The sequence below is a fragment of the Brassica oleracea genome, chromosome C7 (genome assembly GCF_000695525.1).
Source record: "Brassica oleracea var. oleracea cultivar TO1000 chromosome C7, BOL, whole genome shotgun sequence".
NCBI classification, from domain to species: Eukaryota; Viridiplantae; Streptophyta; class Magnoliopsida; order Brassicales; family Brassicaceae; genus Brassica; species Brassica oleracea.
In genome coordinates this window covers 38,475,206-38,498,259 of record NC_027754.1, presented here as the reverse complement: position 1 = coordinate 38,498,259, position 23,054 = coordinate 38,475,206, and the positions used below count along the sequence as shown (strand labels likewise).

The following is a 23,054-nucleotide window of genomic DNA, read 5'->3' as shown; positions in this document are numbered from 1 at the left end:
TTTTACTTCAAAAAATTTGTTTTTTACTTTGGTTATATCCGAACCGATATAATCCGAATTCGTACGATATATGATTACTTTATTGGTTTTATGATGCAATACAATTTTGAACCGAACCCGAAGTGTTATTATCCGAACCCGACCCGTACTAATAAAATTTTAGTATGGGACCTAGAAGCGTAAACCCTAAAACCCGAAAAACTCGACCCGAATGCCAACGGGTACCCGAACGCCCAGGCCTAATATATCCTCAATGATCCAACACTAGTTCTACAGGGCTATTGTGACTTTCGGTTTGAATGCATTATACGGGAGAGAGAAACTCAGAGGAAATGCATGGGGAGGGGAGTGGGATCACACCAACACTCAAGGTTACGCTATAGACTCATGGGAGTTTGGTCTGTACAACTTAGATCTCTTTACTCCTGCCTGCCCGGTTTTTAATATTTTTTAATCTCTTTCTTGGCTCTTGACTAGGTAATGAGCTTAGTGGAAGTGGGATTGGTGCAAGTGTGAGTGTAGAGCTTTACGGTAACGACTTGATAGTACTTAAAGATGTAATCAAGAACGTTTACAAGAGTTCTCGGACCAAGCCATTGCTTCTAGCTCCTGGAGGGTTCTATGAAGAAAAATGGTACTCGGAGCTTTTTCGCCTCTCTGGACCTGGTGTTCTTGATGTCATGACTCATCATATATACAACCTTGGTCCAGGTCTGCATTAGATTATATTTTGTAGCATCATTCGTAAACAGTATGAGTGTTTGAGTTATAATTGAATCTTTTGGCAGGGAATGATCCAAAGCTTGTGAGTAGGATACTAGATCCCAAGTACTTGAGCGGATCAGTTACGGGACTATTCAAGAACGTTGAGAGAACGGTTCAAGAAAATGGACCTTGGGCTTCTGCTTGGGTTGGAGAAGCTGGAGGAGCTTTCAATAGCGGTGGCCGGGAGGTTTCTGAGACATTCATTAACAGCTTCTGGTAAGAAAACAATCACAATCTTTTCTCTCAGTTTCTTTAATGATTAACCAAAACCTGTTCCTTGTTAGGTATCTAGATCAGTTTGGTATGTCGTCTATGCACAACACCAAAGTATACTGCAGACAAGCTTTGGTTGGAGGTTTCTACGGTCTGCTTGAAAAGGAAACGTTTGTTCCCAATCCAGATTACTACAGGCAAGTTCATAATCAACATGATTAGACTAAGTTATTACATAACGTAAACACTTCCTTTGTATCTGGCCAGTGCTCTTCTTTGGCACCGTTTGATGGGTAAAGGCGTTCTTGGCATTCAGACAAATGCCTCGGAGTATCTACGGACTTACGTTCATTGTTCGAAAGGAAGAGTGAGTGTGTGTATTATCTTCATCTCTCTTGTCTATAAACGATCCTCTAGTTTTGTGACCATGGAAGCTATCATCTCAGGCGGGGATAACGATTCTTCTGATTAATCTGAGTAAGCAAACGACGTTTACAGTAGGAGTCAGCAATGGCGTGAAGGTGGTTTTGCAAGCAGAATCTACGAAGAGGAGATCTTTCTTGGAAACAATCAAGAGCAAGGTTTCTTGGGTGGGAAAGAAAGCTTCGGATGGATATTTGAACAGAGAAGAGTATCACTTGAGTCCAAAAGACGGTGACTTGAGGAGCAAGATAATGATGTTGAACGGTAACCCTTTGGAACCAACGGTCACTGGAGATATCCCAAAGCTTGAGCCGGTCCGATACAGCGTGAAGTCTCCTCTTTATATCAATCCATTGACGATCTCGTTCATTGTGTTGCCTACCTTTGATGCTCCTGCTTGTTCATGAAGACCATGATGACCTTTTGGTGACTTGTAAAATTGAAAATCTGAATAACAACAAAAAGTGAATATACCTTCGCAACTGTATGCATACACATGCTATTGTACAATACATTGATAACTGGGTTCATTCCAATCCACTTTCTTATCATTTGATTAAGGAGAAATATAGATTAGTGGAATGTGACTAAACTATACAATATAAAATAAGAAAAACACTTGTAGTCTATGTTCTCTTTCATTTGCAAAGATCAAGACCATACAAAAACATCAAATAGTGAAGAAAGCTAAAGTGGCACCATCTCTCTAAGGAGGTAGGTCTGAGACATTTTTCTCTACAACCTCCTAGAATTCTTCTACCTCGTCATCACACAGCAAAATCAGCATCAGAAACTTCAAGAACTTTGTGGGTACCGATTGGGTTCACGCCTTGTTTGAACATGTTGCCTTCAATGTACCTGAAAATTTGAAACAGATCTCCTTATTGTCAGAATGAATACTGAAGAAAGCAAAACCTAAAACTTGTCTGCTGCACCATCAGTCATCAGCAACTCGTTCAAATTCTTATTACTCCGAGTTTCACTGTTCTGAGTGAGAGTAGGGTGAGAGAACTCACATTTCTTTGAGGAATGGATGCTTGTAGAATGCATCTGGGATTCTCCCAGTGAATTGGTTGTGATCAAGATACCTGGTTTCACAAATGAGCCAATGAGAATGCATATTTTGTTTGGATTGTAAGCTAATCTGAGACGGAGATAAAAAAAAACTTACAGGAATGTCAGCTTAGGAATATGAGCAATGGCAAAAGGAATGTTCCCAATAAATTTGTTGTAAGACAGGTACCTACATAATAAAGTAACCCTAAGATTAAGAGTCATCTCGTTACGGTTTGTTGCAGATATCTTAATGTGCAGTTGTAGGATGCTTACACAATCTCTAAGCTTGTAAGATTCGATAGCTGCGCAGGGATTCCTCCACTCAAATAGTTATTATTCAAGTACCTAAACGATCAGAGATTTTAGAAAGAGAAAAAAAAAAGCAGTGTGTATAAATAATAGAATATATATAAAATTGGAAAAGAGAAGCAAAGAGCAGATTATGAAGGGGATGCTTACAGGTTGCGAAGAGATGGGAAACTACCATCAAAACGGATGAGCTCCCTTATAGTTCCCACCAAATGATTGTTACCGGCATCTCTGAAAAACATAACCAAAAACCAGATCTCATTAGTGATAGAAAAGACCCAAACTGGAAGTAGAGAATGGGAACTGGGTGTTTACAGGTGGCGGAGGTTTTGAAGCGTCCCCAGTTCAGCAGGAATTCTACCAATGAGACGGTTTTCTTGAAGATAGAGATACCGAAGCTCGGGAAGAGCAGCCAGTTCCTTTGGAATTTCTCCCTTGAAGCTATTGAAGCTCAAGTACCTACAAAAAAAGAAAAAGAAAACATGATTTTCATTTTGGAGGCAAATGGAAAATCATCAGAAGCTAAACAAGAAACAAGAGGTAAACTTACAAATGCGTTAGTCTCTTGAGCTCCCCAATCTCAGGGGGAATCACATCTTGCAGTTTATTCCACCTAAGGTTTCTAATGGGTTACAAGAGAGTAAATGATTAGGGTGACGTATTTAGAAGCATTGTGCATGATATGATGATCTTAAATTCAAATCTGTAATCCTGAAGAAACTTGGATACTATCCCGAGTTTGGTCTCAGAATAAGAGCACAAGGAACATACAGTACTTTGAGCCGTTTCAGGCGTCCAATCTGTGGAGGGATTGGACCAGTGAGCTTGTTGTTATGTAGATCCCTGAAAAAATCAAAAACCATTTTTCAATCCAACCATCTCAAAAACATCAAAAGCTCCAACCTTTATCTCGTTTGTAGATAGACATTCAAAGATGTCTAACATAGATCTATTTATTATCACACACACACACACACAGGAGCTATGGAGAAGCATACAGTCTAGAGAGATCGAGAAGGTTTGTTACTGCAATGGGGAAGGGTCCAACAATCGAAACGGCGTAAACTTCTCTGCAAATCAGAAGGCAAAATAGTTCAGTGAAGCGAATCACTAGTCTATGATACAGAGAAGAAGAAGAAGACATAGTAAAAGTAAGAGAAAATTGGGAACTTACAATTCAGTGACAACCCTATAGTCACCTTGAGTTGAACAGGTGACACCAGACCAAGGAGGAAGGTCTCCATCTCCACAAGGATCATCACCGACCCATGAATACACCACTCTCCATCCCAAAGATGCTTTTATTTCATTCAATGCTTTCACTGTAGCACAAGATCCAACACATGAGTAATAAGATAGAACTCGACTGCGATTAGTACATATACTTTATCAGATCTAATCATTGTTTCGAATCTCCAAAATTCAGCTCAGCTTAGATCAGAAAGGAAACCCAACAAATAAAAAAAGTTTCTAAATCTGATAAAAGATTTATAAATAATCCAAGCAGTGGAGGGGATCAATAGATACAAAACCAGAAATTGAGTGGGAAGAAGCAGAGTTACCATCTCGCTTCAACGTCTTGGAGTGAGTGAGAGCAACGAGGAGAAACAAGACGCAGATCACAAGTAGATCACACCGAGAAGCCATGGTTTCTCTTTTTGCTTCACAGCTGGAGTGTGAATGAGAACAAGACGGATCTAAGAGGCGAGCGATTTATTAATAAAGGGAAGCCATTTTTTCTTGTCCGAATACGTGTGTTTTCAAACCCGTTTCTCACCGACGGGTCTGGTAACGACCCGGGTTTGTAACAGATTTATATTGGTTTTGGACCAACCGCGTCCAGTTTCTGTTAATTTGTCAAAAGAATAAAATCACTACCATGTTGGGGAATTTTAATATAATAAAATATTAGCAAATGGTCTCACACTCACAATTTTTAAGTTTTGTATCTTGTCTGTGTTGATTATGTTAATAGAGATGATTAGATTCATTCACCTCACTAATAAATCAACCTGTTGGTAGATCATAACTCAGATGAGACCAAGACAAGTGTGCTCACATTTGTTTAATCCAGAACCGGTTAACCGAGAGCAAGCGTTAAACCAAAGTTGAGATACACAAGATTTATTATGCAAGGCATACCAGTAGGAGTTTTAACATACTGTATATAAGATACGAAACCAAACACAAACCATAGAGTTCTGACAAACCATAACATTCTGATTTCTGACAAGTTTCTTGAGAAATATCAAAGCAAAAAAGACAGCAACAAAGATCAGTTCTCTGAACTGCAAGAAGTGTCTCCACCAGATGAAGAAGAAGAAGACTCGCTCTTAAGCTTCTCCATCTCCTCGTACGCCCACTCCAGTCCATGACAGTAATGCACCGGCGGATTGAATCTCGTATCACTTATGTCATCCGGCAGAAACGCCCCATTCTCCACCAGAAACTTGACCGCTTCTCTCTTCCTCTCTTTGGCCGCAGCGTGGAGAGGGGTCCACCCGCATGACCCCCATGTTCTGGCATCGATGTTGGCCCCGCGCTCGAGGAGCAGATCCATGACTTCAATGTGACCTCCCTCGGCAGCAAGGTGAAGCGGAGTCACTCCCTTTGATTTGGGTCCCCACGCTAGAGCGTTCACGTCGAACCCTTGGTCGAGCAGCTGTTTGACGGATTTCAGATCGCCTTTCCGGGCTTTGATGTGGAGCGGAGTCCATCCCCTGTCATCGACGTTTGATCTTGGGGATCGGCGTCTAAAGGAGTTACGCCGGAGCGAGAATGCAACCGGCAGGTCTTGGATCATTTCTTTGGGTCTAAGCTTCAGGCAAAATAGAACTAGCTTTGAAAGTAAGATGCGGGTTTTGGTGTAGAAGGTGAAATAAGACTTACCTCAAGAACTAACTCAGCAAAGATACACTTATGCTATGAGAGAGCAGAGATTTACATGACCTGTTTGGTTTTTATATCTCACTCAAGAATGTCTAAAGCAATATCTAGAGTGTAGACAGTGAAGGAGGCAGACTTAACGGGAGTGATTGGCGATGCAGTAAGGGAAGGATGGATTCAAACCAGGACCAAAGACACTAAGCTTTTGAAGGATGACAGTAAAAGCCATAGACAGAGGAGAGAAGACGAGCATCACTTTGAAAAAAAAAGTCTAATGATTAGGGATCATCCCACATCGAGACTCAACCTTAGCGTTAATTTCTCTCAGCCAAGAAAGCAGTAGATATGAAGCTGTAGAGTCAAAAAAAACACAAAAGAAAAATAAGAATACGAAAACACATTAACAAAACAAGAAGAGCAAAAGCTCCATTTAGTGTAGATCGATCTACACAAAGGAAGCTAATCAAGGCTTTTTTCAAATCCACGCAAATTCCACCAAAACTAAGGCATGCGAATCTACCGATGAGTACCAACGACAAACAATCCAATCAATTCCAAAGAAAGAACCGAGCTCGTACCTTTACCCAGCGAGGAGATAGAGAGAGAGAGAGAGAGAGAGGAAACAGAGCTGGTGAAATCGAGCTCGGAGTTGCAGATTTTCTTCTCGCTGAGGAATCTATAAGAGTTTGCACTAGGGTTTGCTCGTGGCAGATCGAATCGAATTTTATAAGAAGAAGAAGAAGAAGACACAGAGAAGATGAGTTTTGTTTACTATATTTGTGTGTTGTCGAACACGCCAGCTCATACAAGGCTTATTATCACTATCGGCCTAATATAACGGGCCTTAATATTCGGCCCATTTTATAACCGGTTTTCAGATTATTTCCCGGTTTAGTTTCGGGTAAACTAGGTTTAATGTAGCAAGTAGCGCACGTTCGAACGGAACAGAGAATCACATCTGCTAAGCTAAGCTCGCTTTGTTGACGTGAGGGAACTAACTACCCTCCGGCGTGTTCATTCTGGTATGTACATTATGGATTTGAAGTTCCTTATCCGTCAAATTCTATCTTAATTGGTAGAAGAACCATTGGTGAATTTGGTCGGATCCTCTTGTGATTCAGCTGCTCTTGTCTCTTTTGGTTGTGCATTGGTTTTGGTGAAATGTGGTCGGAACCTCTTGTCTAATTGGTTGTTTTAAAGACTGTTTTTGTTGGATTTTGTTGAAGTTTGGTCTTTTTTTGGTTATGTGTTTGTTGATAATGTTGGAAGAGCTAGAATTGAATGCTGATAATGAATCTCATCACTAGTTAGATTTTTCTGTAGATATTTTTAACTTATTTTTGAGTTTATGCTGCTGAATTAAATTTCCCTGCGCTCCCAGTTAATGTATTCTTATACTGATTCTATGGTATCTAAGCAGGGGTTTGCTTTGCTATGGTAGCAAAATGTCAAGTGATCAGCCTCTGTCGTTCCCTGCTTCGAGCGGGATGTAAATACCCTGACTACAACATCAGGGAGTACACAAAGCGAAGGACCTTGGATGGGTTCCGCATGAACAAGAACCTCACTGACCCGTCAAAGGTGAATGATGCTTATGCTGAAGGTAAAGAACATCTGGAGGTTGTAGAGAGGGTTCTCAAGGTTTACTTGGCATATCCTCCCAAGACCAAGAGCATCATGGAACTCAAGGTTCAGTAGTTTTTGTATGTTTATCATTTTCAGGGGAGAATTATTTGATTAGAGCAGAGATAGAGTGAAGAGAATAAAGAGTTGCTTTCCTTTGTGATTTTTCTTAATAATCTTCACCCAGTTATTTCATGGAATTGTTCCCAACTTTCTTGTACTCTTTATGTCCATTTTTAGCTCTGATGCTGCAAGGTTATATAATTCTGGGATTCAAAAACACAATATTCATCTGTTGTCAGAATATCTCTATGATATAGAGAAACAATAGCAAGATACCTTGTGTTTTGCACAACAAGATTTTTGGTTTTTTCATAATAATATCAAATACAAGCATAGAAACGTATATAACAATGATGACAGTTTTGAGTTTTAAGCAACAAAGATCAAAGAAGGGAACGAAAGAGGAAGTAGTTGAATGACTAATGAGAGCATATAACTCTGTCCATTACTTTCCGAGTAAGCGGCGGCCGCGTTGGTTTGATTGTTGCACTCTGAAGTTGAGTTCGTCAACATCGTCTTGAAGATGATCAAGTCCTTTATTCTGCTTTTCGATTTCACTTCCCATATCAACTGCCATGTTCTTTAGGTCTCCTAGTAGATCACTCAAATCTGAAAGCCCATCGTCTTGCTTGGCTTTTTCCATCTGTCATAAACAAGTATAAAATTTAGCAAGATTACAGAGAAAGAGACAAAACTTTTGTTCCACAAATGTTTAAGAAGCTGCCTTTCAATGTTCATTCACTGCCTCCTTTTCATGCAACTCATATGAGATGCGGGATTATAGAGAGTAATGTTTCTCTGAAAGGAGGAAAAAAATGAAGAGAGGGAAGGTATAAGTCGTACTAACCTCCACTCTCTGATACGCATCAGCTGATTCAGGAAGCGGTTCTCTGCTTCTTGATTGTGCTTTTGGTGCTGGGTTCAGTCCCAGTTTCTCCCTTTTCTCCAAGTGGTTAATTCTTCTCGTTGGCGAGTGATCTAACAGAAAGGGAATCATGCAATCAGGAAAAATGCAAAAATAGCAGCGAGGATAATGGAGGGAGCAAGAAACAAACCTCTAGTAATGACAGGGCCATTAATAGGGCGAGTCTTCTTCGGCTTCCAAGTCTTTGAAAACATACCTCCAAGGCTACCAAGAAGCTTCTCACCCTGCAAATAAAAAAAAATGCCATAAAATTTAAGTACCTTGTCATTCGCAAAAATAGCAGCGAGGATAATGGAGGGAGCAAGAAACAAACCTCTAGTAATGACAGGGCCATTAATAGGGCGAGTCTTCTTCGGCTTCCAAGTCTTTGAAAACATACCTCCAAGGCTACCAAGAAGCTTCTCACCCTGCAAATAAAAAAAAATGCCATAAAATTTAAGTACCTTGTCATTCTTATTCTAAGGAATAAGAAAGATAAAAAAAAAAAAAAAAAAAAAAAGGAAGCTAGCTTACTCTACTGAGATCATGATCAATTTCAACAGCTTTATGGTGCGTCCTGGTGATCTGCTCACCCTGCTCATGCAACATGACCAAAGTCCTAGTAGCATCAGACCTTATATCTTCAGCCACCTTGAGACAACCTTGTACAGATTTGGTAGTCTCTTCAGCCTTGTAGACAGCATAACCCTCAAGCTCCTGAACAGACTGGTTCTCAACACCTCCGGAATCGCGGAAGTTGTTCTTGTACTGGTATCTGGAGTTGGAAGTCAAGGACTGCTTGGATGACGAAGTAAACCCTTTCTCAACCTTATCCTCGCCGTCAAAAGGGTTGGTCATGTCAGCCAAGGAAGGCTCAGAGGAAGTCCTCTTGGAGGGGTTAAGTGTGTGTTTGTTGCTGTTGTTGTCCAGCTCATCATCTGAATCGAAAGGATTGGGCTTGGAAGATTTGTGAAAGCCAGGGTCAGCAGAGTTGTGCTTGGGAAGCTTTGCTGGAGATTTCCTCAAACCAAACATTGTCTCGTCTCTCAAAGTAATAACCTCACAGAAACTTAACGTAACAACTAGATTTGCTGAGTAATAAACCTTCTTTCCTGCAGAAACCAAACAGTAATCAGAATTGATGCTGTGAATCTAACTTTTAAGCAAAGAGACTAAAATTAAAGTAAAAAACAAAGCTTTAATGTAAGATCCATCGATGATTCCACTTATGAGAGAAGAGCTTAAAGGACAATATAACTACACAGCAGCAGTAAAACTTGGGACTTATCACAACTAAGTTCAATTTTGATAAGAAGCTCTCACAAAAATATTCGTTCGATCGCTTCTCTAATTCTCTACGCATCGAAACAACAACAATCGAAAAGTCGATGGGGGAAAACTCACAGAAGAATCGGAAACCCTAGGATCTATCAAACAAGTAGATATCTGAAATTGAGTACTGAGAGAACAGATCGGGGGTATACCTCTGGATGAGCGAAGAAGAAGAAGTGGAGACGATGAGAAAGAAGAAGATTGGGTTCTTAATGACAATACAAGGGACCAAATCAATGCGACGACGAAGAAGAAGAAGAAGAAGAAGAAGGGATCAACAAATGGGAGTTAACGCGGAAACGACTTAGAACGACCCACGAAATTAAAGTTTTGTGTTGACGATATAATTAAAATCCCAAGCTGAGAGATTAAAAGCACATATATATATATATTGTTCTCGTTTAGCAGTAAGTAAGCGTGTTAAAACAAAATTTTATTTAATTCAGCACTAATAATTTTTTTTTTTTTGGTAATTAACTAAATGTTTCAATATTATTTTATCCCCAAAATAAATTTTATTATTTTCCTGTCTAATTTGCACCCAATGGTTTATGATTGCATGAGCCATCCCAATTTCCATTTTGACGTTTGGGTGTGTTTATGTTATTCTCAACTTGTCATGCAATAAAGAACTTTCTTATTGACTTTGTCAACCATATTCTAATCTAACCCCATAATATCAACTTGAACATTTCTTGAATTGTTTGACAATTATGCAGTAGCATTTTACTGTTACGCAAGCCAAATTTATACAATTTGACAATTTATCCATAAGAAAACGAATGTAACCAAGTTGCTTTGGTCTACTGGTGGTATAGGAGCTCCAGCTGGAGCTGGAGTGCTTGCCCCTGGGTTCGAGCCTTGGTCACTGCGGAAATTTACATGTGGGCTTCAGCACCCGAGACCGAAGACTGTTACTCGGTGAGCCACATGGTGACGCTCTGACAACGTCCATGCTCATTTCGGTCTCTAGTCTGGACCACTTCGGTGGGGCAGGATACTCGGTTATCAAAAAAAAAAAACTAATGTTTAAAAGTTGACAACTTAAATAATTTACTGAGTTTTTTTTTTCCTTTTGAACAAGTGTATTCAAAGATTTGGATATGAGATGAGTTAATATATATATATATATATATATATATATATATATATATACCAACTTAGAATATTTTTTAAAAAAAAATGGAGAACAAGTTGTGGATTATGTTAGTCAAAAGCTGGATTACGTTAGTCAAAAACTTTTACTAGTCTATTTTGATTAATAATACAAATAAACCCATTTGTTTTGTTGACCCATTCATTTATTTCTTTGAGAGTCATGGGCAATATTTATTTAAATAGGCCACATCTTAATGAACCTTAAGAGGTCCGTTAATTACACTTTTGTTAGTCATCCCATGACAATGGATACCGTGAGCTAAAGGCCCGGCCCATTCTTTCTAACATAAGCAGATTTGGTCCCAGCTTGCTTCTACACCACGGCAACTTCCTTCTTCACCAGAGGAACATGCTTTCTCAAAGTGGCAGCATGATGTGAATCAAAATCCATTTGGGTATTGCACATCACATTGCACCAATCACAAACCCTAACTTGATCTGCTGCAACTCCATTCTCCTTCCCTGTCCTCACCACCTCCTCCTCCACACCTTCAGATGCGTTTTCAGACTCAACCAGCGAGTCAAATCGCTCTCTGCTGCTTAGACAAAGAGAAGGGCCACTGCTACCAGAAACAAGTAAAATCATAACTTTTACTAATTAAAATACGACCAAGTCAGTACATCACCTCGCTTCTTTGGGTTCTGCAAACTCAACACTCAGAATCTGTTCACTATCTTTATTATCTACTCGTGCTTTACTGATTTGAGTAACTTCTTTGATGCTCACTTGTGCGTCCTTAGGCTCAATCTCTAGCTCTTCCAACGCGTCTCTTGGATGATCTTTCTCTTCAAGACTCTGTTCCAGAATCTTTTTATCATCAAAGAGAACCTGTACTCAGTGATAAAACAGATATTAGTCTTCATGCTCATTCAAATCTAATGATAAGCGCTAAACCCAAAACTCCTCAACTTGCCTCTGCGTGTTTCTTTACCCCTCTAGCGTGCTTTCGGCCCATCAGGTGAGCCTCAAAGACAGTTGGAGAAAGGCAGATCACACTGCAAATACTACATACATATGCTTTAAGCTCAGCTTTTTTATCTTTAGTCACCTTCTCCTTCATGTCCATGTACTCCTCTGGATGCTCAGTGGCTCCTGCAGAGCTACATTCAGGATCGCTTGAGTTCATTTCCAGGTTCTCGTTTGGTATATTCGCAAACTCCCGGTTTGAGTTTGCATCTTGTGAAAGTTCTGGTTTCTTGAAAATGGCATCAATACATTCTCTGTAGGATAGCATCCATTGGAAATGAGAAAACTTCAATTTGGCATTAGTTAAGAAGTCAAAGTTGGAAGGTTCTTCTTACCTAGATTCTTTAGAGGCAGACAACTCAGGGTTTAGTTCGGTGAAGAGACACTCTGCATTTGGAAGAGATTTGTAATCACTCTCTCCTACTTCTTCAATAGTTTGAAATTTTTCTTCATCACATCCCTGTCTCAGCTCCTGTCTTTGGTCATCTAAGTAGTCCATGTTCTCAGGTGCCTTTACAGGCTTGATTTGGAGCTCCTTTGTGAGACCGTTATCTTGAATGACTTCATCTTGTATTTGCTTATTATCAAGCAGAGCCTGTTTCAATAACAATGTATCATCATCAACTTTCTTCTAATGAAACCATAAATTTTTCATCCAACTCTCTGATCAACTTACATCTGTGTGCTTCTTGAACTTAGCAACATGCTTCCGGCCCTTATGGTGAGACTCGAACACGGAAGGATGTGCACAAACGACATTGCAAATAGTGCAAACATATGGTTCATATTTGTCTTCAATCACTGTACTCTTCTTCTTCTTCTTCTTGGCCGTGTCCCCTTCGAGATTCTCAATCGGTTCTGCAGGTGCATTATTCTCTGGCTCACCTGATTCTATTTCCAAGTCTTGTTTGAGCATGCTCTCCAACTTCTCGATTTCAGTATCATTTTGCGTAGGTTCTAGCTTCTTGAAGATTGCTTCAAAACACTCCCTGTTACACACAAATATCATTAAATCAGAATATACTTATAAAGAGTATGCACAATCATAAAATTTACCTCACTTCTTTGGGCACGTGAAAGTCGCGGCTTAGTTCACTGAAAACATGATCTACATTGAGAGGAGCTACACCACTCTTGTCCAGCCTTGCTTTAAAATCATGCCAGAACTCTCTTCCACTCTTTTCAGACTCTTGGGCATCCCGAGACTTCAGGTCACTGTCTTGAACATTTTCTTCAATGTCTTTAGCATCAACGAGAGCCTGCCACAAAGTCAAAGTCAACCAAAATCATATTTTCGAGTTCACATCTGGATTCTCTAGTGTTAAGTACGGAGATATAAAAACTCAGTATCAAATATTTAAAAAAAAACTTGCCTCTGCTTGCTTCGTCACCACACTGGGCGAACCGCAAAGTGCAAACATCTCAACTCCTGCTTCAACCACCTTATTCGTTATCTCCGTGTCTTGCTCATGCCACCCACTTGATGCTGCAGCTATGTTTTCAGGCTCAAGGTTTTGCTTCAGCTCCCACTTCACAACCAAAAGCATATCCAGTGGAGATTAACATGAGGTCAAGTTTCATATCCTCTTAAAGACAAGCATAGTTGTGGTAAATTGTTGACTCAGTTAGACCCTAACACTAGGATGCATACCTGAGCTGCATGTTCTTTGCCCGTAGGGAAAACTTCAATGCTTTTGCAAGCAACATTGCATAACGATTCGGATTCACCAGCCTCACTGCACTTCTTCTGAAGCGTCGTTCTATTTGTCTCCTGTTGATTTAGCTCTTTCAGGACATCTTTCAGTTTCTTTCGCGCAGCCTTGCTAGAACCAGACCCTGAATCCATTGGTTGTGTGGACAAAGCATGTTCGGAAACATCTTGGCTGGATATTTTAGAACCAAAGGAGCAACAACTTGGTGAGGAATGACAACCAGTTGCAATTAAGCTTCTCCACATCCACGAGGTCCTTGCAGAAGCAACCAAGAAAGGTGAAGCTTGAAGAGGGTGGGCGAGAAGGATGTTGTATCTCAACATCCGCAGACGGTTAAGAGCATAAGAGAAGTCTCCGTCACCGGAGATAAGCATCAAGTTAGCTGGAGCAGGATTCTCCAACACCCACAAAAACATATCAACCAGAATCTTCTTGTCACTCGCGTCTTTCCTTCCTGTTTAGAAGAAGAAAAGACAAAGACTTTATACTAAAAAACACATCCCTTTGAATCAAAGTATCGATTTTTAACTAACCGGAGGGGACGTGGTTAAGAGAGATTCCGGCGGAGGAGAGAGCTTGCTGAACAGGTTTAGGGATGAGTTCTGTGTTTCCATAAGCAGTGATGGTGAGAGGACCACGGTAGTTCAAGTTCACCAGTGCTGAGTTCAGTTTCTGAGCTATGCTATGAGCATCCCAGCCCTTGGGGACAGGGCAGTTCTCGATGTCCCACCAGACCGACGTTTTAGCCGTCGCGTACTCAGCCTCCGCCGTGTGGGTGATGGAGGAGTCGAAGCACATTATTAAAAAAAATTACCTACTTTACTAGATCAGTGAGGTTTGACAATAATTGAAAGTTGAAAGCTTTTATCAAAAGCTTAGATCATGATTAACAGTAGTTTATCAAAAGCTTAGTTCATAACTTAGCTCATGACATTTTTTTGTTTTTTATTTTATTTTTATGTTTTTTTTTTTTTTTTTTTTTGCTAAGAACTAGTTTTATGTTTTTTATTTAAAAGATGATTCTTAAAAGATAAAAAACGGTTTTTATCTGAAACTAAGAATCTCGTCCTAAGAACCTGGTTTAATCATGGTTTAAAACTCGAAAATTATCTATATTAATAAACCTAAAAATAAAATAAAACCCCAAGATAATAGAAGTTGAAATTATTTAAATGTAAAAAGTAAATAAGTAAAAATACTTTAATAATCTTTTGTACAAGTAAGCTTTTGCTTTTCAAAGCAAGACGACAAAGAGAAAAATAGAGGAAAATAAAAATATTATAAAAATGACTTAGACTTACAACTGGATTATGTATAGTTTCTGTTTCAGATCATTGCTTAATAACTTTATATTCTCTCAGTCCCGTTAGAACACAGCCAACAAAACATAGATATAGGGTCCGATTGGTAATGACTGTATCTTTAAAATTTTTGTTGTTAAAAAAAATCTGTACACTTTTTGCTGTGGCTTTAGATTTTAGTGCTGTAGAATTTTATGGAAAGTACTAAAAAATTTCTTTAGATATTTGGCTCTGCAGAGCACTTGTACAGCTGTAGGTTATTTCAAGAGCTGTGGTTTCAAAAAAAAATTAAAAGCTTGATTGCTCTGAATTTGGTACCGTAGAAATAAATAGGACTGTGGACAGCACATACAGCAACTACCAATCACCCCCATAATGTAAAAGTTGACCATTAACTACAGTTTTAAAACATACCACTAAATTTTAATCCGCCCTTTTGAAAACACTAGATATTTCATTTTGTAAATATCTAATATTACATTAATAAGCTTCTAGCTTTTTATATCCATTTAATTTAAAATCTAATAAATTTTTCTAGTTAGTCTTGTAATTATTATATTAACTCATTTAAAGCATTTAAAAAATATCAAAATTACTTAAAAGTTTTTAACGTGTATGTTAGGTAACTGTGGATTTTAAGCTTTATATATATTTAATATATTAAAATAAGTTTGTAGTGTTTCAAAAAAAAAAGTTTGTTACAATTTTCTTACATTTCAGAATCATGTGAAGTATTATTATTTTATTCAAATAATCTATATTGATCATTTAATTTAAAGTTGTTTCTATCATTTTAAAAAACGAAAGCTGTTATAATCATATGGTAATATTATTGAGTTCCATTCTACATTAACTTCTTTGGTATTATTGTTATGTAAGCTAAATCATGGCAAATAATAAAATCTAAGCATTTGGTATAGGATTCCACATTTGTCAAAAAGATATTATGGCCGTCAAAGTTTTAGAAATAATAACTAACGAAATCAATAGATAAGAAAATCTATACTATTATTTACGAAGTGACTTAGCTTATTTGTCATGATTTCCATGATTTTAGCTAATTTTATTTATTTTTCATGTTTTAATTATGTTTAAGATGAGTCATTAATTTATTAATAGATTTTAGTTGAGTTCATAATTTATTAATTTAAATAATATAACTATAAAATATGTAATTAGATATATAATTATTTTGATTTTGTTTATTTGTCATGTTTTCCATGATTTTAGTCAATTTTGCTTATTTGTCATGTTTTTATTAGGTTTTAGCTTAGTCATTGATTTATTAATAATTTTTATCTGAATCAATAATTTATTAATTTAAAGAAATATTCGTAATTAATTTTATATATAATTAAAAACGAATTTTGATTTAATAATATTTAAATCTATATGTTATATTAAAATTCTTATTTTCTTATTTGTCATATTTTATTAGGTTTTAAGCTTTTATATAGGTCATTGATTTATTATTAGTTTTTAACTGAATATTTATTAATTTTCATAAAACCCGTAATGAATTTTATATATAATAAAACACGCATTTTATTTTAATAATATTAAATTTATATGTTATATTAAATAATTAATTATAAACTAAGATAATAAAATTGTGAAAATATATTTAAAAATTAAGAGAATTCTTATATATATTGTGTTGCTATCTGAAAATAATATTTTTTTATTATAAAGTTAAAAAACTAAGTTATAAAACAGTTTATAATTAAATATTAGTCAAACAAAAATATTTATATAAAGATATTTTCTAAACTATTTCTAATATATGAGTGTTTTAAAACTCTTAACACAATAATAACTACATAGTTTGATGAACGTTTTTGGACATATATAAATAATTTGATGTTTCATTTAACTATTTAAAATCATAAATAATAACTTAACTTGTGGCTGAGTTCAAAACAAATTTTTTTGCTTTTACTTTAAACCAGTTTAAGTTTAATCCGTGAAACACTATAGCTTCGGTTGGTGACCACTAGAAGAATGAAAAAAATGAACAAAATAAAAAATAAAATTTCATTTGAGAAATTGAAAAAATAAAAAAAAAATATGCATTTTTGTTCAATTTATTCCTTATCAAAATTGCATAGGAAAATTTTTTCGTATAAATTCATTCCTCCAAGGGAAATTTAGAAAAAATAAGTGGGATCTACCTTTTAATAATTTGACTAAAATTTCAACATAAATGGTATAAATTTTGAGAAACAAAGAATTCATCATAATTTTTTTCCTTCAACATATTCATCAATTAGAATATAATACTGATTTTTGGATTAATAAGACATAAAATAATTATTCGTAAGATGATTATGTCAGTATGTGCGGGTAAAACGCTTAGTTTATAACTAATAGAGATATTAATTTTTTTTAAGCTGATAACTGTGTGGTCCAAATTTGTTGATACATTAGATATAAATATTAGCTAAGTATTAGACTATTAGCAGGCGAAGGTGAGTAGTTTAGATGATCATATTATTTTCCTAATTGAAAAAAAAAATAAAGTTGTTAACCATAAATATAGGAATGGCATAGTATTATAATTATTTCAAAAATTAATGGCAGAATACTAGTATGAGTTTTATAAAACAAAAATACTAGTATGAATATTGCTTTAATAGTAGGGAGAATTTGCGAGATATCTGGTAGTTTAATTAAGTCATAATTAAGGAAGTAACAAATGTGTCTCTTTTCATTCGGTTATAACCCTTTATCTTACAAATAGCGGGTGAAAGGAAGAAGGTATGTCCACGTCGGCCATGTGAAATATGTGTATATACCGGTGACAAATAATAAAGAGTGATGTTGACACCTACTTATGTGCCCCACAATTTATGCGACCTGTGCATAACTTACGAAAGAAAAAGGAATCATGTCACTTTAATTTTTTACCACATAAATAAACATAGATAAAAGAAGATGAATGCATGAAGAAGTTAATGCTTACCAGATTGCGTGAATACTATTCTATTTCGGTTACGCATGTACTATTGTATCTCACTCAACCCTCTACTGGAAACTATACACTGATTAATAAAACTAAACCCTAATCAAAGAAGCATAAACCCAAATAGAATGTATATAATATGGTTTACTATACACAAACTTCTACTTAGTAAATATAAACCCTAGGCAGAAACCTATAAACCCAAATACAATCTATAAATTATTTTCTAATATTGGACACTTGTAGGCACCTTGGTTAGCATGTTGCATATCTTCTATTTCATATAGTCTAAATAGTATAGTAAACGAATGTTCCAAATAATCAAATTTATCCACTGATGTATCCATAGTATGAAATGCAAACATTAAGCTTTTCCCACCCGAAAAAATACAACAATACAAGACACGCCACTGATTAGTAAAACTAAACCCTAATCAAGGAAGCATAAACCCAAATAGAATGTATATAATATGGTTTACTATATCCAAACCTCTACTTAGTAAATCTAAACCTTAAGCAGGAACCTATAACCCCAAATACAATCTATAAATTGTTTTTCAATATTGGACACTTAAAGACACACTTACTTGGTTAGCATGTTGCATATCTTCTATTCCATATAGTCTAAATAATATAGTAAATGAATGTTCCAAATAATCAAATTTGTCCACTGATGTATCCATAGTATGAAATACAAACAATAAACTCTCCCCACCCGAAAAAATACAACAACACAAGACGGGCCACTATTTAGTAAAACTAAACCCTAATCAAGGAAGCATAAACCCAAATAGAATGTATATAATATGGTTTACTATATCCAAACCTCTACTTAGTAAATCTAAACCTTAAGCAGGAACCTATAACCCCAAATACAATCTATAAATTGTTTTCCAATATTTGACACTTGGATGTCATTTACTTGGTTAACATGTTGTATATCTTCTATTCCATATAGTCTAAGTAGTATAGTAAGCAAATCTTACAAATAATCAAATTTGTCCAACATTCGAAAAAATAAATTTTATATTACAATCAATCACACAAAATTACAGAGAAGAGGACTATCAAATTTGAAAACATGACATATTATTATATCCTTAAGAAATAGTATAAAAATATGTCTCGAGTAGTATGGTATCCTTACATAAATAAGTACACTAAAATATATATACTATACTATTCCTTTCACCGTATATAGTATGGACGGAAAGTTCATCTTCTTCATTTTTTTTAGACATGTTGATGGTGACACACATTTACTAGGCTCACAATCATTATTCTTCATCATCATATAGAGCTCGTCTTCATCTCTTTTCTTTTTCCGACAAGGCGACATTTTTACCGATCTGTCGTCGTTATTCTTCACCACTGTATCTAGAAAACAAAACCAGAAACAAAAACATGGTATTAAAGTAAAAGCATGATTGTAAGTAATCAATGATTTAAGATAAGCAAAAAAAAAAAGAATGAAAGAGTTTTTGTATCTGCTCACTGTAATCCTTCGACATGAACACAATAGAGTTCGTCGGGAAGCGTTACACATCTGAACAAAATTGATTGATCTTTCTAATATTTACTAATAATAATAACATTTAAAGATATGTGTGATTATCAAAAGGTATGATTAACAAAGAGACAGAAGTAATTTACCACATTAATTATTATTAAATTTTGGGTTGTTAGTAGGTTTCTCCGGTTATTCATGAAGGCAATATGGCTATTATTTATAAAAGAGAAACGGTGTATAGGTGAGTTAAGATATTTAGATCGCTAGTAAATTATTAATTATTTGAAAGTTATACAGTCCAATTCCACTTATTAGTATAGATTATTCAGTAAAGTTTTTCTAACTCCTTTTTCCCCCAAAGTCTGGTCCAAAAGTTATCAACTTGGAACTTAGCCTCTCCCCTCTTGGCAGCCACTCCTAGGTGCTCCTTAAGTCCTGCAAACTCCTTTAAAGGTTCCTGTGGTGTTGTTTGGGGTTTATGTTTGGACTCATCTTCCAACTTCTCCGTCACATTCACATCTGCTGGCGCTTTTACTCTCTGAGGAATCACATCCAAACATCCTCTGTAACCCAAGACCCAAGTAATCATTAGAGCACACACATAATGATCAAAAATAGCTCAAGAAATAACCCCCTGATTAATGGTTCTTACCTCGATTCTTTGGGTACACTTGACTCTTGATTCATTCCAATAAAGGCACGCGTTAGGTTCTCAGATATGGAATTTATCTCCTTCACTTCCTCTTTATCTTCTTGTGCCCCTTGAAACCCATGATCCTCGGTCTTCACAAGTGTCTGCTCCTCTGTTGCATCTGCTTTTCCCAATGGATGTTCCACTGCTCTTTGGCGAAGTTCTTGGCGAGTTCTCAGTGAATCAACAAATGCCTTCTACAACAAAAGTCCATTAGTTTAGCTTCTTTCTCTTTGTTTTTCTATGTATAACTATATACTGCTATGTAACCTTAAGAGTAAGATCTAATATTCTTCACACTTTCAATGGGAATCAAACCTACGGTATGCTTTGTAATACTGACCATAAGAAAAAAAGAAGCAAATTCCAAGTTCCTGAAAGAAAACACAATAGTAAAGTTATAAAACTTGCCTCTGTTTGCTCCTTGACCATGGTGGTTTGGCTTTTGCTCAATACCTTCTTCAATCTCTCTGCATTCTCCTTAGAAAGCATGGCGTCTCTCTCAGACATCCTCTCCCTCTTCTGCTGGTGTATTTTCCCACAGATGTGATTTGCATATGCAACCTTGCTCTCGCAGCTGATCCGGCAGATTTGGCACCAGACAAGCTGCAAAACTTTTGGTTCCTTCGTTATAGGTTTGGTTGAAACGCTGGACTTAGCCACCTTCTCCTTCTTCATGTCCATGTACTCCTCGGGATGCTCAGTGGCTCCTCCTGCAGAGCTACTTTCAGAATCGCCTGAGTTCATCTCCAGGTTCTGGCTTGGTATACTCTCAAGCTCCCGGCTTAAGTTTGCATCTTCTGAGACTTCTGGTTTCTTGAAAATAGCATCAAGACATTCTCTGTAGGATAGCATCCATTGGAAATGAGAAAACTTCAATTTGGCATTAGTTAAGAAGTCAAAGTTGGAAGGTTCTTCTTACCTAGATTCTTTAGAGGGAGACAACTCAGGGTTTAGTTCGGTGAAGAGACACTCTGCATTTGGAAGAGATTTGTAATCACTCTCTCCTACTTCTTCAATAGTTTGAAATTTTTCTTCATCACATCCCTCTCTCAGCTCCTGTCTTTGGTCATCTAAGTAGTCCATGTTCTCAGGTGCCTTTACAGGCTTGATTTGGAGCTCCTTTGTGAGACCGTTATCTTGAATGACTTCATCTTGTATTTGCTTATTATCAAGCAGAGCCTGTTTCAATAACAATGTATCATCATTAACTTTCTTCTAATGAAACCATAAATTTTTCATCCAAATCTCTGATCAACTTACATCTGCCTGCTTTTTAATCTTAGCAGCATGCTTCCGGCCCTTATGATGAGACTCGAACACGGCAGGATGATCACAAACGACATTGCAAATATTGCAAACATATGGTTCATATTTGTATTCAATCACCGTACTCTTCTTCTTCTTGGTCATATCCTCCAACTTCTCAATTTCAATATCATTTTGTGTAGATTCTAGCTTCTTGAAGATTGCTTCAAAACACTCCCTGTTACACGTAATTCTAATATACTTAACAATTTTGATAGCAAAGAGTAGGCACAATCGAAACTTACCTCACTTCTTTGGGCACGTGAAAGTCGCGGCTTAGTTCACTGAAAACATGATCCACACTGAGAGGAGCTACACCACTCTTGTCTAGCCTTTCTTTAAAATCATGCCAGAACTCTCTTCCACTCCTTTCGGATGTTGCAATAGTCTCCATCAGTTCCTTGTTCTGTTTCTCCAAGCACTTCATAAAAGCATCCCGAGACTGCGAGTAATTGTCTTGAACACATGCTTCAATGTTTTTTGCATCAATGAGAGCCTGCAACAATGGCAGTCAATCAAAAATAATATTTTCAATTTTTCACATCTGTACTCTAGTGTTAAGGACGAAAGATAGACTCAACATCAAATATTAAAAAACTTGCATCTGTTTGCTTCTTCATCTCAACCATCATTATCTCAGTGTCCTGCTCATGACACCCACTTGATGCTGAAGCTATGTTTCCAGGCTCACCCAACAATTCCAGGTTTTGCTTCAGCTGAAAACGAAAACTTGTGGTTGAATTAGAAAGTTCATTTAGCTCCCAAAACTAGGATGCTCACCTCAGCTGCTTGTTCTCTGGCCGTGGTGAAAATATCAGTGCTTTTGCAAGCAACATTGCACACTCTCAATTCCTTCTGAAGCTTCTTTCTTCTTGTCTCCTGTTGACTTGGTGCTTTCTGAACATATATTCCTTTGAGTTTATCAGCATTGTTAAAAACACACCCTGAATCCATTGCTTGTGTGGACAAAGCATGCTCAGAACCAAAGGAGCAACAACTTCGTGAGGAATGAGAACCAGTTGCAATTAAGCTTCTCCACATCCACGAGGTCCTTGCAGAAGCAACCAAGAAAGGCGAAGCTTGAAGAGGGTGCGCGAGAAGAATGTTGTATCTCAACATCCTCAGACGGTTAAGAGCATAAGAGAAATCTCCGTCACCGGAGATAAGCATCAAGTTAGCCGGAGCAGGATTCTCCAACACCCACAAAAACATATCCACCAGAATCTTCTTGTCACTCGCATCCTTCTTTCCTGTTTAGAAGAAGAAAAGACAAAGACTTTATACTAAAAACCACATCCCTTTGAATCAAAGTATCGATTTTTAACTAACCGGAGGGGACGTGGTTAAGAGAGATTCCGGCGGAGGAGAGAGCTTGCTGAACAGGTTTAGGGATGAGTTCTGTGTTTCCATAAGCAGTGATGGTGAGAGGACCACGGTAGTTCAAGTTCACCAGTGCTGAGTTCAGTTTCTGAGCTATGCTATGAGCATCCCAGCCCTTGGGGACAGGGCAGTTCTCGATGTCCCACCAGACGGACGTTTTAGCCGTCACGTACTCAGCCTCCGCCGTGTGGGTGATGGAGTCGAAGCGCATACTTTAATAAAAAAAAAAACCTTACTTTACAAGATTTATTAAGGGAAATTGCGCTCAGTATATATCAAACAAATTATAATTAACTATCTAACCGAAAAAAAAATTGACCACAATATTCAACGTATTTTCTATCATATATTCCAACATGTACTTTCAATTGACCGGTGTAACATTTTTCTATTTTGTTCTTTGTTTTATTTTATTTTCTTCTTATTCTTTTTTTACAGATTTTTGTTTGTTTTGATATCAACGAAAACATAAATCATAAAAGCTTTTTTTT

The 23,054-nt window shown here is 36.9% G+C and overlaps 7 protein-coding genes across 13 annotated transcripts in view; 2 read left to right on the top strand and 5 right to left on the bottom strand.

Annotated features, from left to right (window-relative positions):
• The window catches only part of LOC106306275 (heparanase-like protein 2), a 4,582-nt gene extending 2,401 nt beyond the window's left edge, over window positions 1-2,181 (top strand). For both annotated transcript variants that reach the window (XM_013742835.1, XM_013742834.1), the window contains exons 5-10: window positions 277-398; window positions 478-711; window positions 789-981; window positions 1,050-1,175; window positions 1,246-1,345; window positions 1,425-2,181. In XM_013742835.1, the coding sequence (XP_013598289.1) occupies window positions 277-398; window positions 478-711; window positions 789-981; window positions 1,050-1,175; window positions 1,246-1,345; window positions 1,425-1,808 (1,159 nt within the window). In that variant the 3' untranslated portion in view covers window positions 1,809-2,181. The remainder of the gene's footprint in view (window positions 1-276; window positions 399-477; window positions 712-788; window positions 982-1,049; window positions 1,176-1,245; window positions 1,346-1,424) is intronic.
• On the bottom strand, window positions 1,953-4,525 carry LOC106306276 (probable leucine-rich repeat receptor-like protein kinase At1g35710). Its single transcript, XM_013742836.1, has 11 exons — window positions 4,329-4,525; window positions 3,941-4,088; window positions 3,765-3,836; window positions 3,538-3,609; window positions 3,317-3,388; window positions 3,082-3,225; window positions 2,917-2,997; window positions 2,731-2,802; window positions 2,573-2,644; window positions 2,418-2,489; window positions 1,953-2,259 (listed from the first exon to the last, which is right to left on the bottom strand). The coding sequence occupies exons 1-11, from the start codon at window positions 4,411-4,413 to the stop codon at window positions 2,169-2,171; spliced, it is 981 nt and encodes a 326-aa protein (XP_013598290.1). The 5' UTR covers window positions 4,414-4,525; the 3' UTR covers window positions 1,953-2,168.
• Window positions 4,526-4,874: 349 nt separating this feature from the next.
• On the bottom strand, window positions 4,875-6,399 carry LOC106306277 (26S proteasome non-ATPase regulatory subunit 10). The gene is made up of 2 exons (XM_013742837.1): window positions 6,231-6,399; window positions 4,875-6,003 (listed from the first exon to the last, which is right to left on the bottom strand). Exon 2 carries the CDS (start codon window positions 5,567-5,569, stop codon window positions 5,042-5,044), a length of 528 nt encoding a protein of 175 aa, XP_013598291.1. The 5' UTR covers window positions 5,570-6,003; window positions 6,231-6,399; the 3' UTR covers window positions 4,875-5,041.
• A 183-nt stretch (window positions 6,400-6,582) lies between these two features.
• Window positions 6,583-7,640, top strand: LOC106306917 (LYR motif-containing protein 4B). 2 transcript variants are annotated; one of them, XM_013743706.1, is made up of 2 exons: window positions 6,583-6,674; window positions 7,070-7,640. In XM_013743706.1, exon 2 carries the CDS (start codon window positions 7,087-7,089, stop codon window positions 7,348-7,350), a length of 264 nt encoding a protein of 87 aa, XP_013599160.1. In that variant the 5' UTR covers window positions 6,583-6,674; window positions 7,070-7,086; the 3' UTR covers window positions 7,351-7,640. The 2 variants fall into 2 exon arrangements, with proteins under 2 accessions (XP_013599160.1, XP_013599161.1); XM_013743707.1 differs by having other exon boundaries at window positions 6,589-6,674; window positions 7,073-7,640.
• On the bottom strand, window positions 7,604-9,923 carry LOC106306916 (SNAP25 homologous protein SNAP33). The gene is made up of 5 exons (XM_013743705.1): window positions 9,727-9,923; window positions 8,777-9,354; window positions 8,577-8,670; window positions 8,186-8,316; window positions 7,604-7,981 (listed from the first exon to the last, which is right to left on the bottom strand). The coding sequence occupies exons 2-5, from the start codon at window positions 9,275-9,277 to the stop codon at window positions 7,784-7,786; spliced, it is 924 nt and encodes a 307-aa protein (XP_013599159.1). The 5' UTR covers window positions 9,278-9,354; window positions 9,727-9,923; the 3' UTR covers window positions 7,604-7,783.
• Window positions 9,924-10,807: 884 nt separating this feature from the next.
• On the bottom strand, window positions 10,808-14,260 carry LOC106305329. Of its 3 annotated transcripts, none has more exons than XM_013741709.1 (9): window positions 13,945-14,260; window positions 13,351-13,865; window positions 13,073-13,228; window positions 12,756-12,958; window positions 12,376-12,688; window positions 12,035-12,294; window positions 11,647-11,953; window positions 11,359-11,561; window positions 10,808-11,292 (listed from the first exon to the last, which is right to left on the bottom strand). In XM_013741709.1, the coding sequence occupies exons 1-9, from the start codon at window positions 14,207-14,209 to the stop codon at window positions 11,046-11,048; spliced, it is 2,469 nt and encodes an 822-aa protein (XP_013597163.1). In that variant the 5' UTR covers window positions 14,210-14,260; the 3' UTR covers window positions 10,808-11,045. The 3 variants fall into 3 exon arrangements, with proteins under 3 accessions (XP_013597163.1, XP_013597164.1, XP_013597165.1); XM_013741710.1 differs by having other exon boundaries at window positions 10,808-11,268; XM_013741711.1 differs by having other exon boundaries at window positions 10,808-11,265.
• Window positions 14,261-19,444: 5,184 nt separating this feature from the next.
• LOC106305328 lies at window positions 19,445-22,782 on the bottom strand. Of its 3 annotated transcripts, none has more exons than XM_013741705.1 (9): window positions 22,513-22,782; window positions 21,964-22,433; window positions 21,765-21,899; window positions 21,429-21,679; window positions 21,139-21,361; window positions 20,798-21,057; window positions 20,287-20,716; window positions 19,837-20,072; window positions 19,445-19,747 (listed from the first exon to the last, which is right to left on the bottom strand). In XM_013741705.1, the coding sequence occupies exons 1-9, from the start codon at window positions 22,772-22,774 to the stop codon at window positions 19,510-19,512; spliced, it is 2,505 nt and encodes an 834-aa protein (XP_013597159.1). In that variant the 5' UTR covers window positions 22,775-22,782; the 3' UTR covers window positions 19,445-19,509. The 3 variants fall into 3 exon arrangements, with proteins under 3 accessions (XP_013597159.1, XP_013597160.1, XP_013597162.1); XM_013741706.1 differs by having other exon boundaries at window positions 19,837-20,069; XM_013741708.1 differs by having other exon boundaries at window positions 21,786-21,899.
• Window positions 22,783-23,054: the final 272 nt, after the last annotated feature.

Excerpts from the sequence above, each read along its gene's own strand:
- LOC106306276 (XM_013742836.1), bottom strand. The coding sequence starts at position 4,413 with ATGGCTTCTCGGTGTGATCTACTTGTGATCTGCGTCTTGTTTCTCCTC. Across the intron at positions 3,226-3,316 it reads CTCAAGAGACTAACGCATTT|GTACTTGAGCTTCAATAGCT; the intron begins GTAAGTTTACCT and ends CTTTTTTTGTAG. Across the intron at positions 2,490-2,572 it reads ATTCCTAAGCTGACATTCCT|GTATCTTGATCACAACCAAT; the intron begins GTAAGTTTTTTT and ends TTGTGAAACCAG.
- LOC106306277 (XM_013742837.1), bottom strand. The coding sequence starts at position 5,569 with ATGATCCAAGACCTGCCGGTTGCATTCTCGCTCCGGCGTAACTCCTTT.
- LOC106306917 (XM_013743706.1), top strand. The coding sequence starts at position 7,087 with ATGGTAGCAAAATGTCAAGTGATCAGCCTCTGTCGTTCCCTGCTTCGA.
- LOC106306916 (XM_013743705.1), bottom strand. The coding sequence starts at position 9,277 with ATGTTTGGTTTGAGGAAATCTCCAGCAAAGCTTCCCAAGCACAACTCT. Across the intron at positions 8,317-8,576 it reads TGGCCCTGTCATTACTAGAG|ATCACTCGCCAACGAGAAGA; the intron begins GTTTGTTTCTTG and ends CCTTTCTGTTAG. Across the intron at positions 7,982-8,185 it reads ATGCGTATCAGAGAGTGGAG|ATGGAAAAAGCCAAGCAAGA; the intron begins GTTAGTACGACT and ends TGTTTATGACAG.
- LOC106305329 (XM_013741709.1), bottom strand. The coding sequence starts at position 14,209 with ATGTGCTTCGACTCCTCCATCACCCACACGGCGGAGGCTGAGTACGCG. Across the intron at positions 13,229-13,350 it reads GCAAAGAACATGCAGCTCAG|TGGGAGCTGAAGCAAAACCT; the intron begins GTATGCATCCTA and ends TTGGTTGTGAAG. Across the intron at positions 11,293-11,358 it reads GCAGAACCCAAAGAAGCGAG|TGGCCCTTCTCTTTGTCTAA; the intron begins GTGATGTACTGA and ends TTCTGGTAGCAG.
- LOC106305328 (XM_013741705.1), bottom strand. The coding sequence starts at position 22,774 with ATGCGCTTCGACTCCATCACCCACACGGCGGAGGCTGAGTACGTGACG. Across the intron at positions 21,362-21,428 it reads CACGTGCCCAAAGAAGTGAG|GGAGTGTTTTGAAGCAATCT; the intron begins GTAAGTTTCGAT and ends TACGTGTAACAG. Across the intron at positions 19,748-19,836 it reads AGTGTACCCAAAGAATCGAG|AGGATGTTTGGATGTGATTC; the intron begins GTAAGAACCATT and ends CTTGGGTTACAG.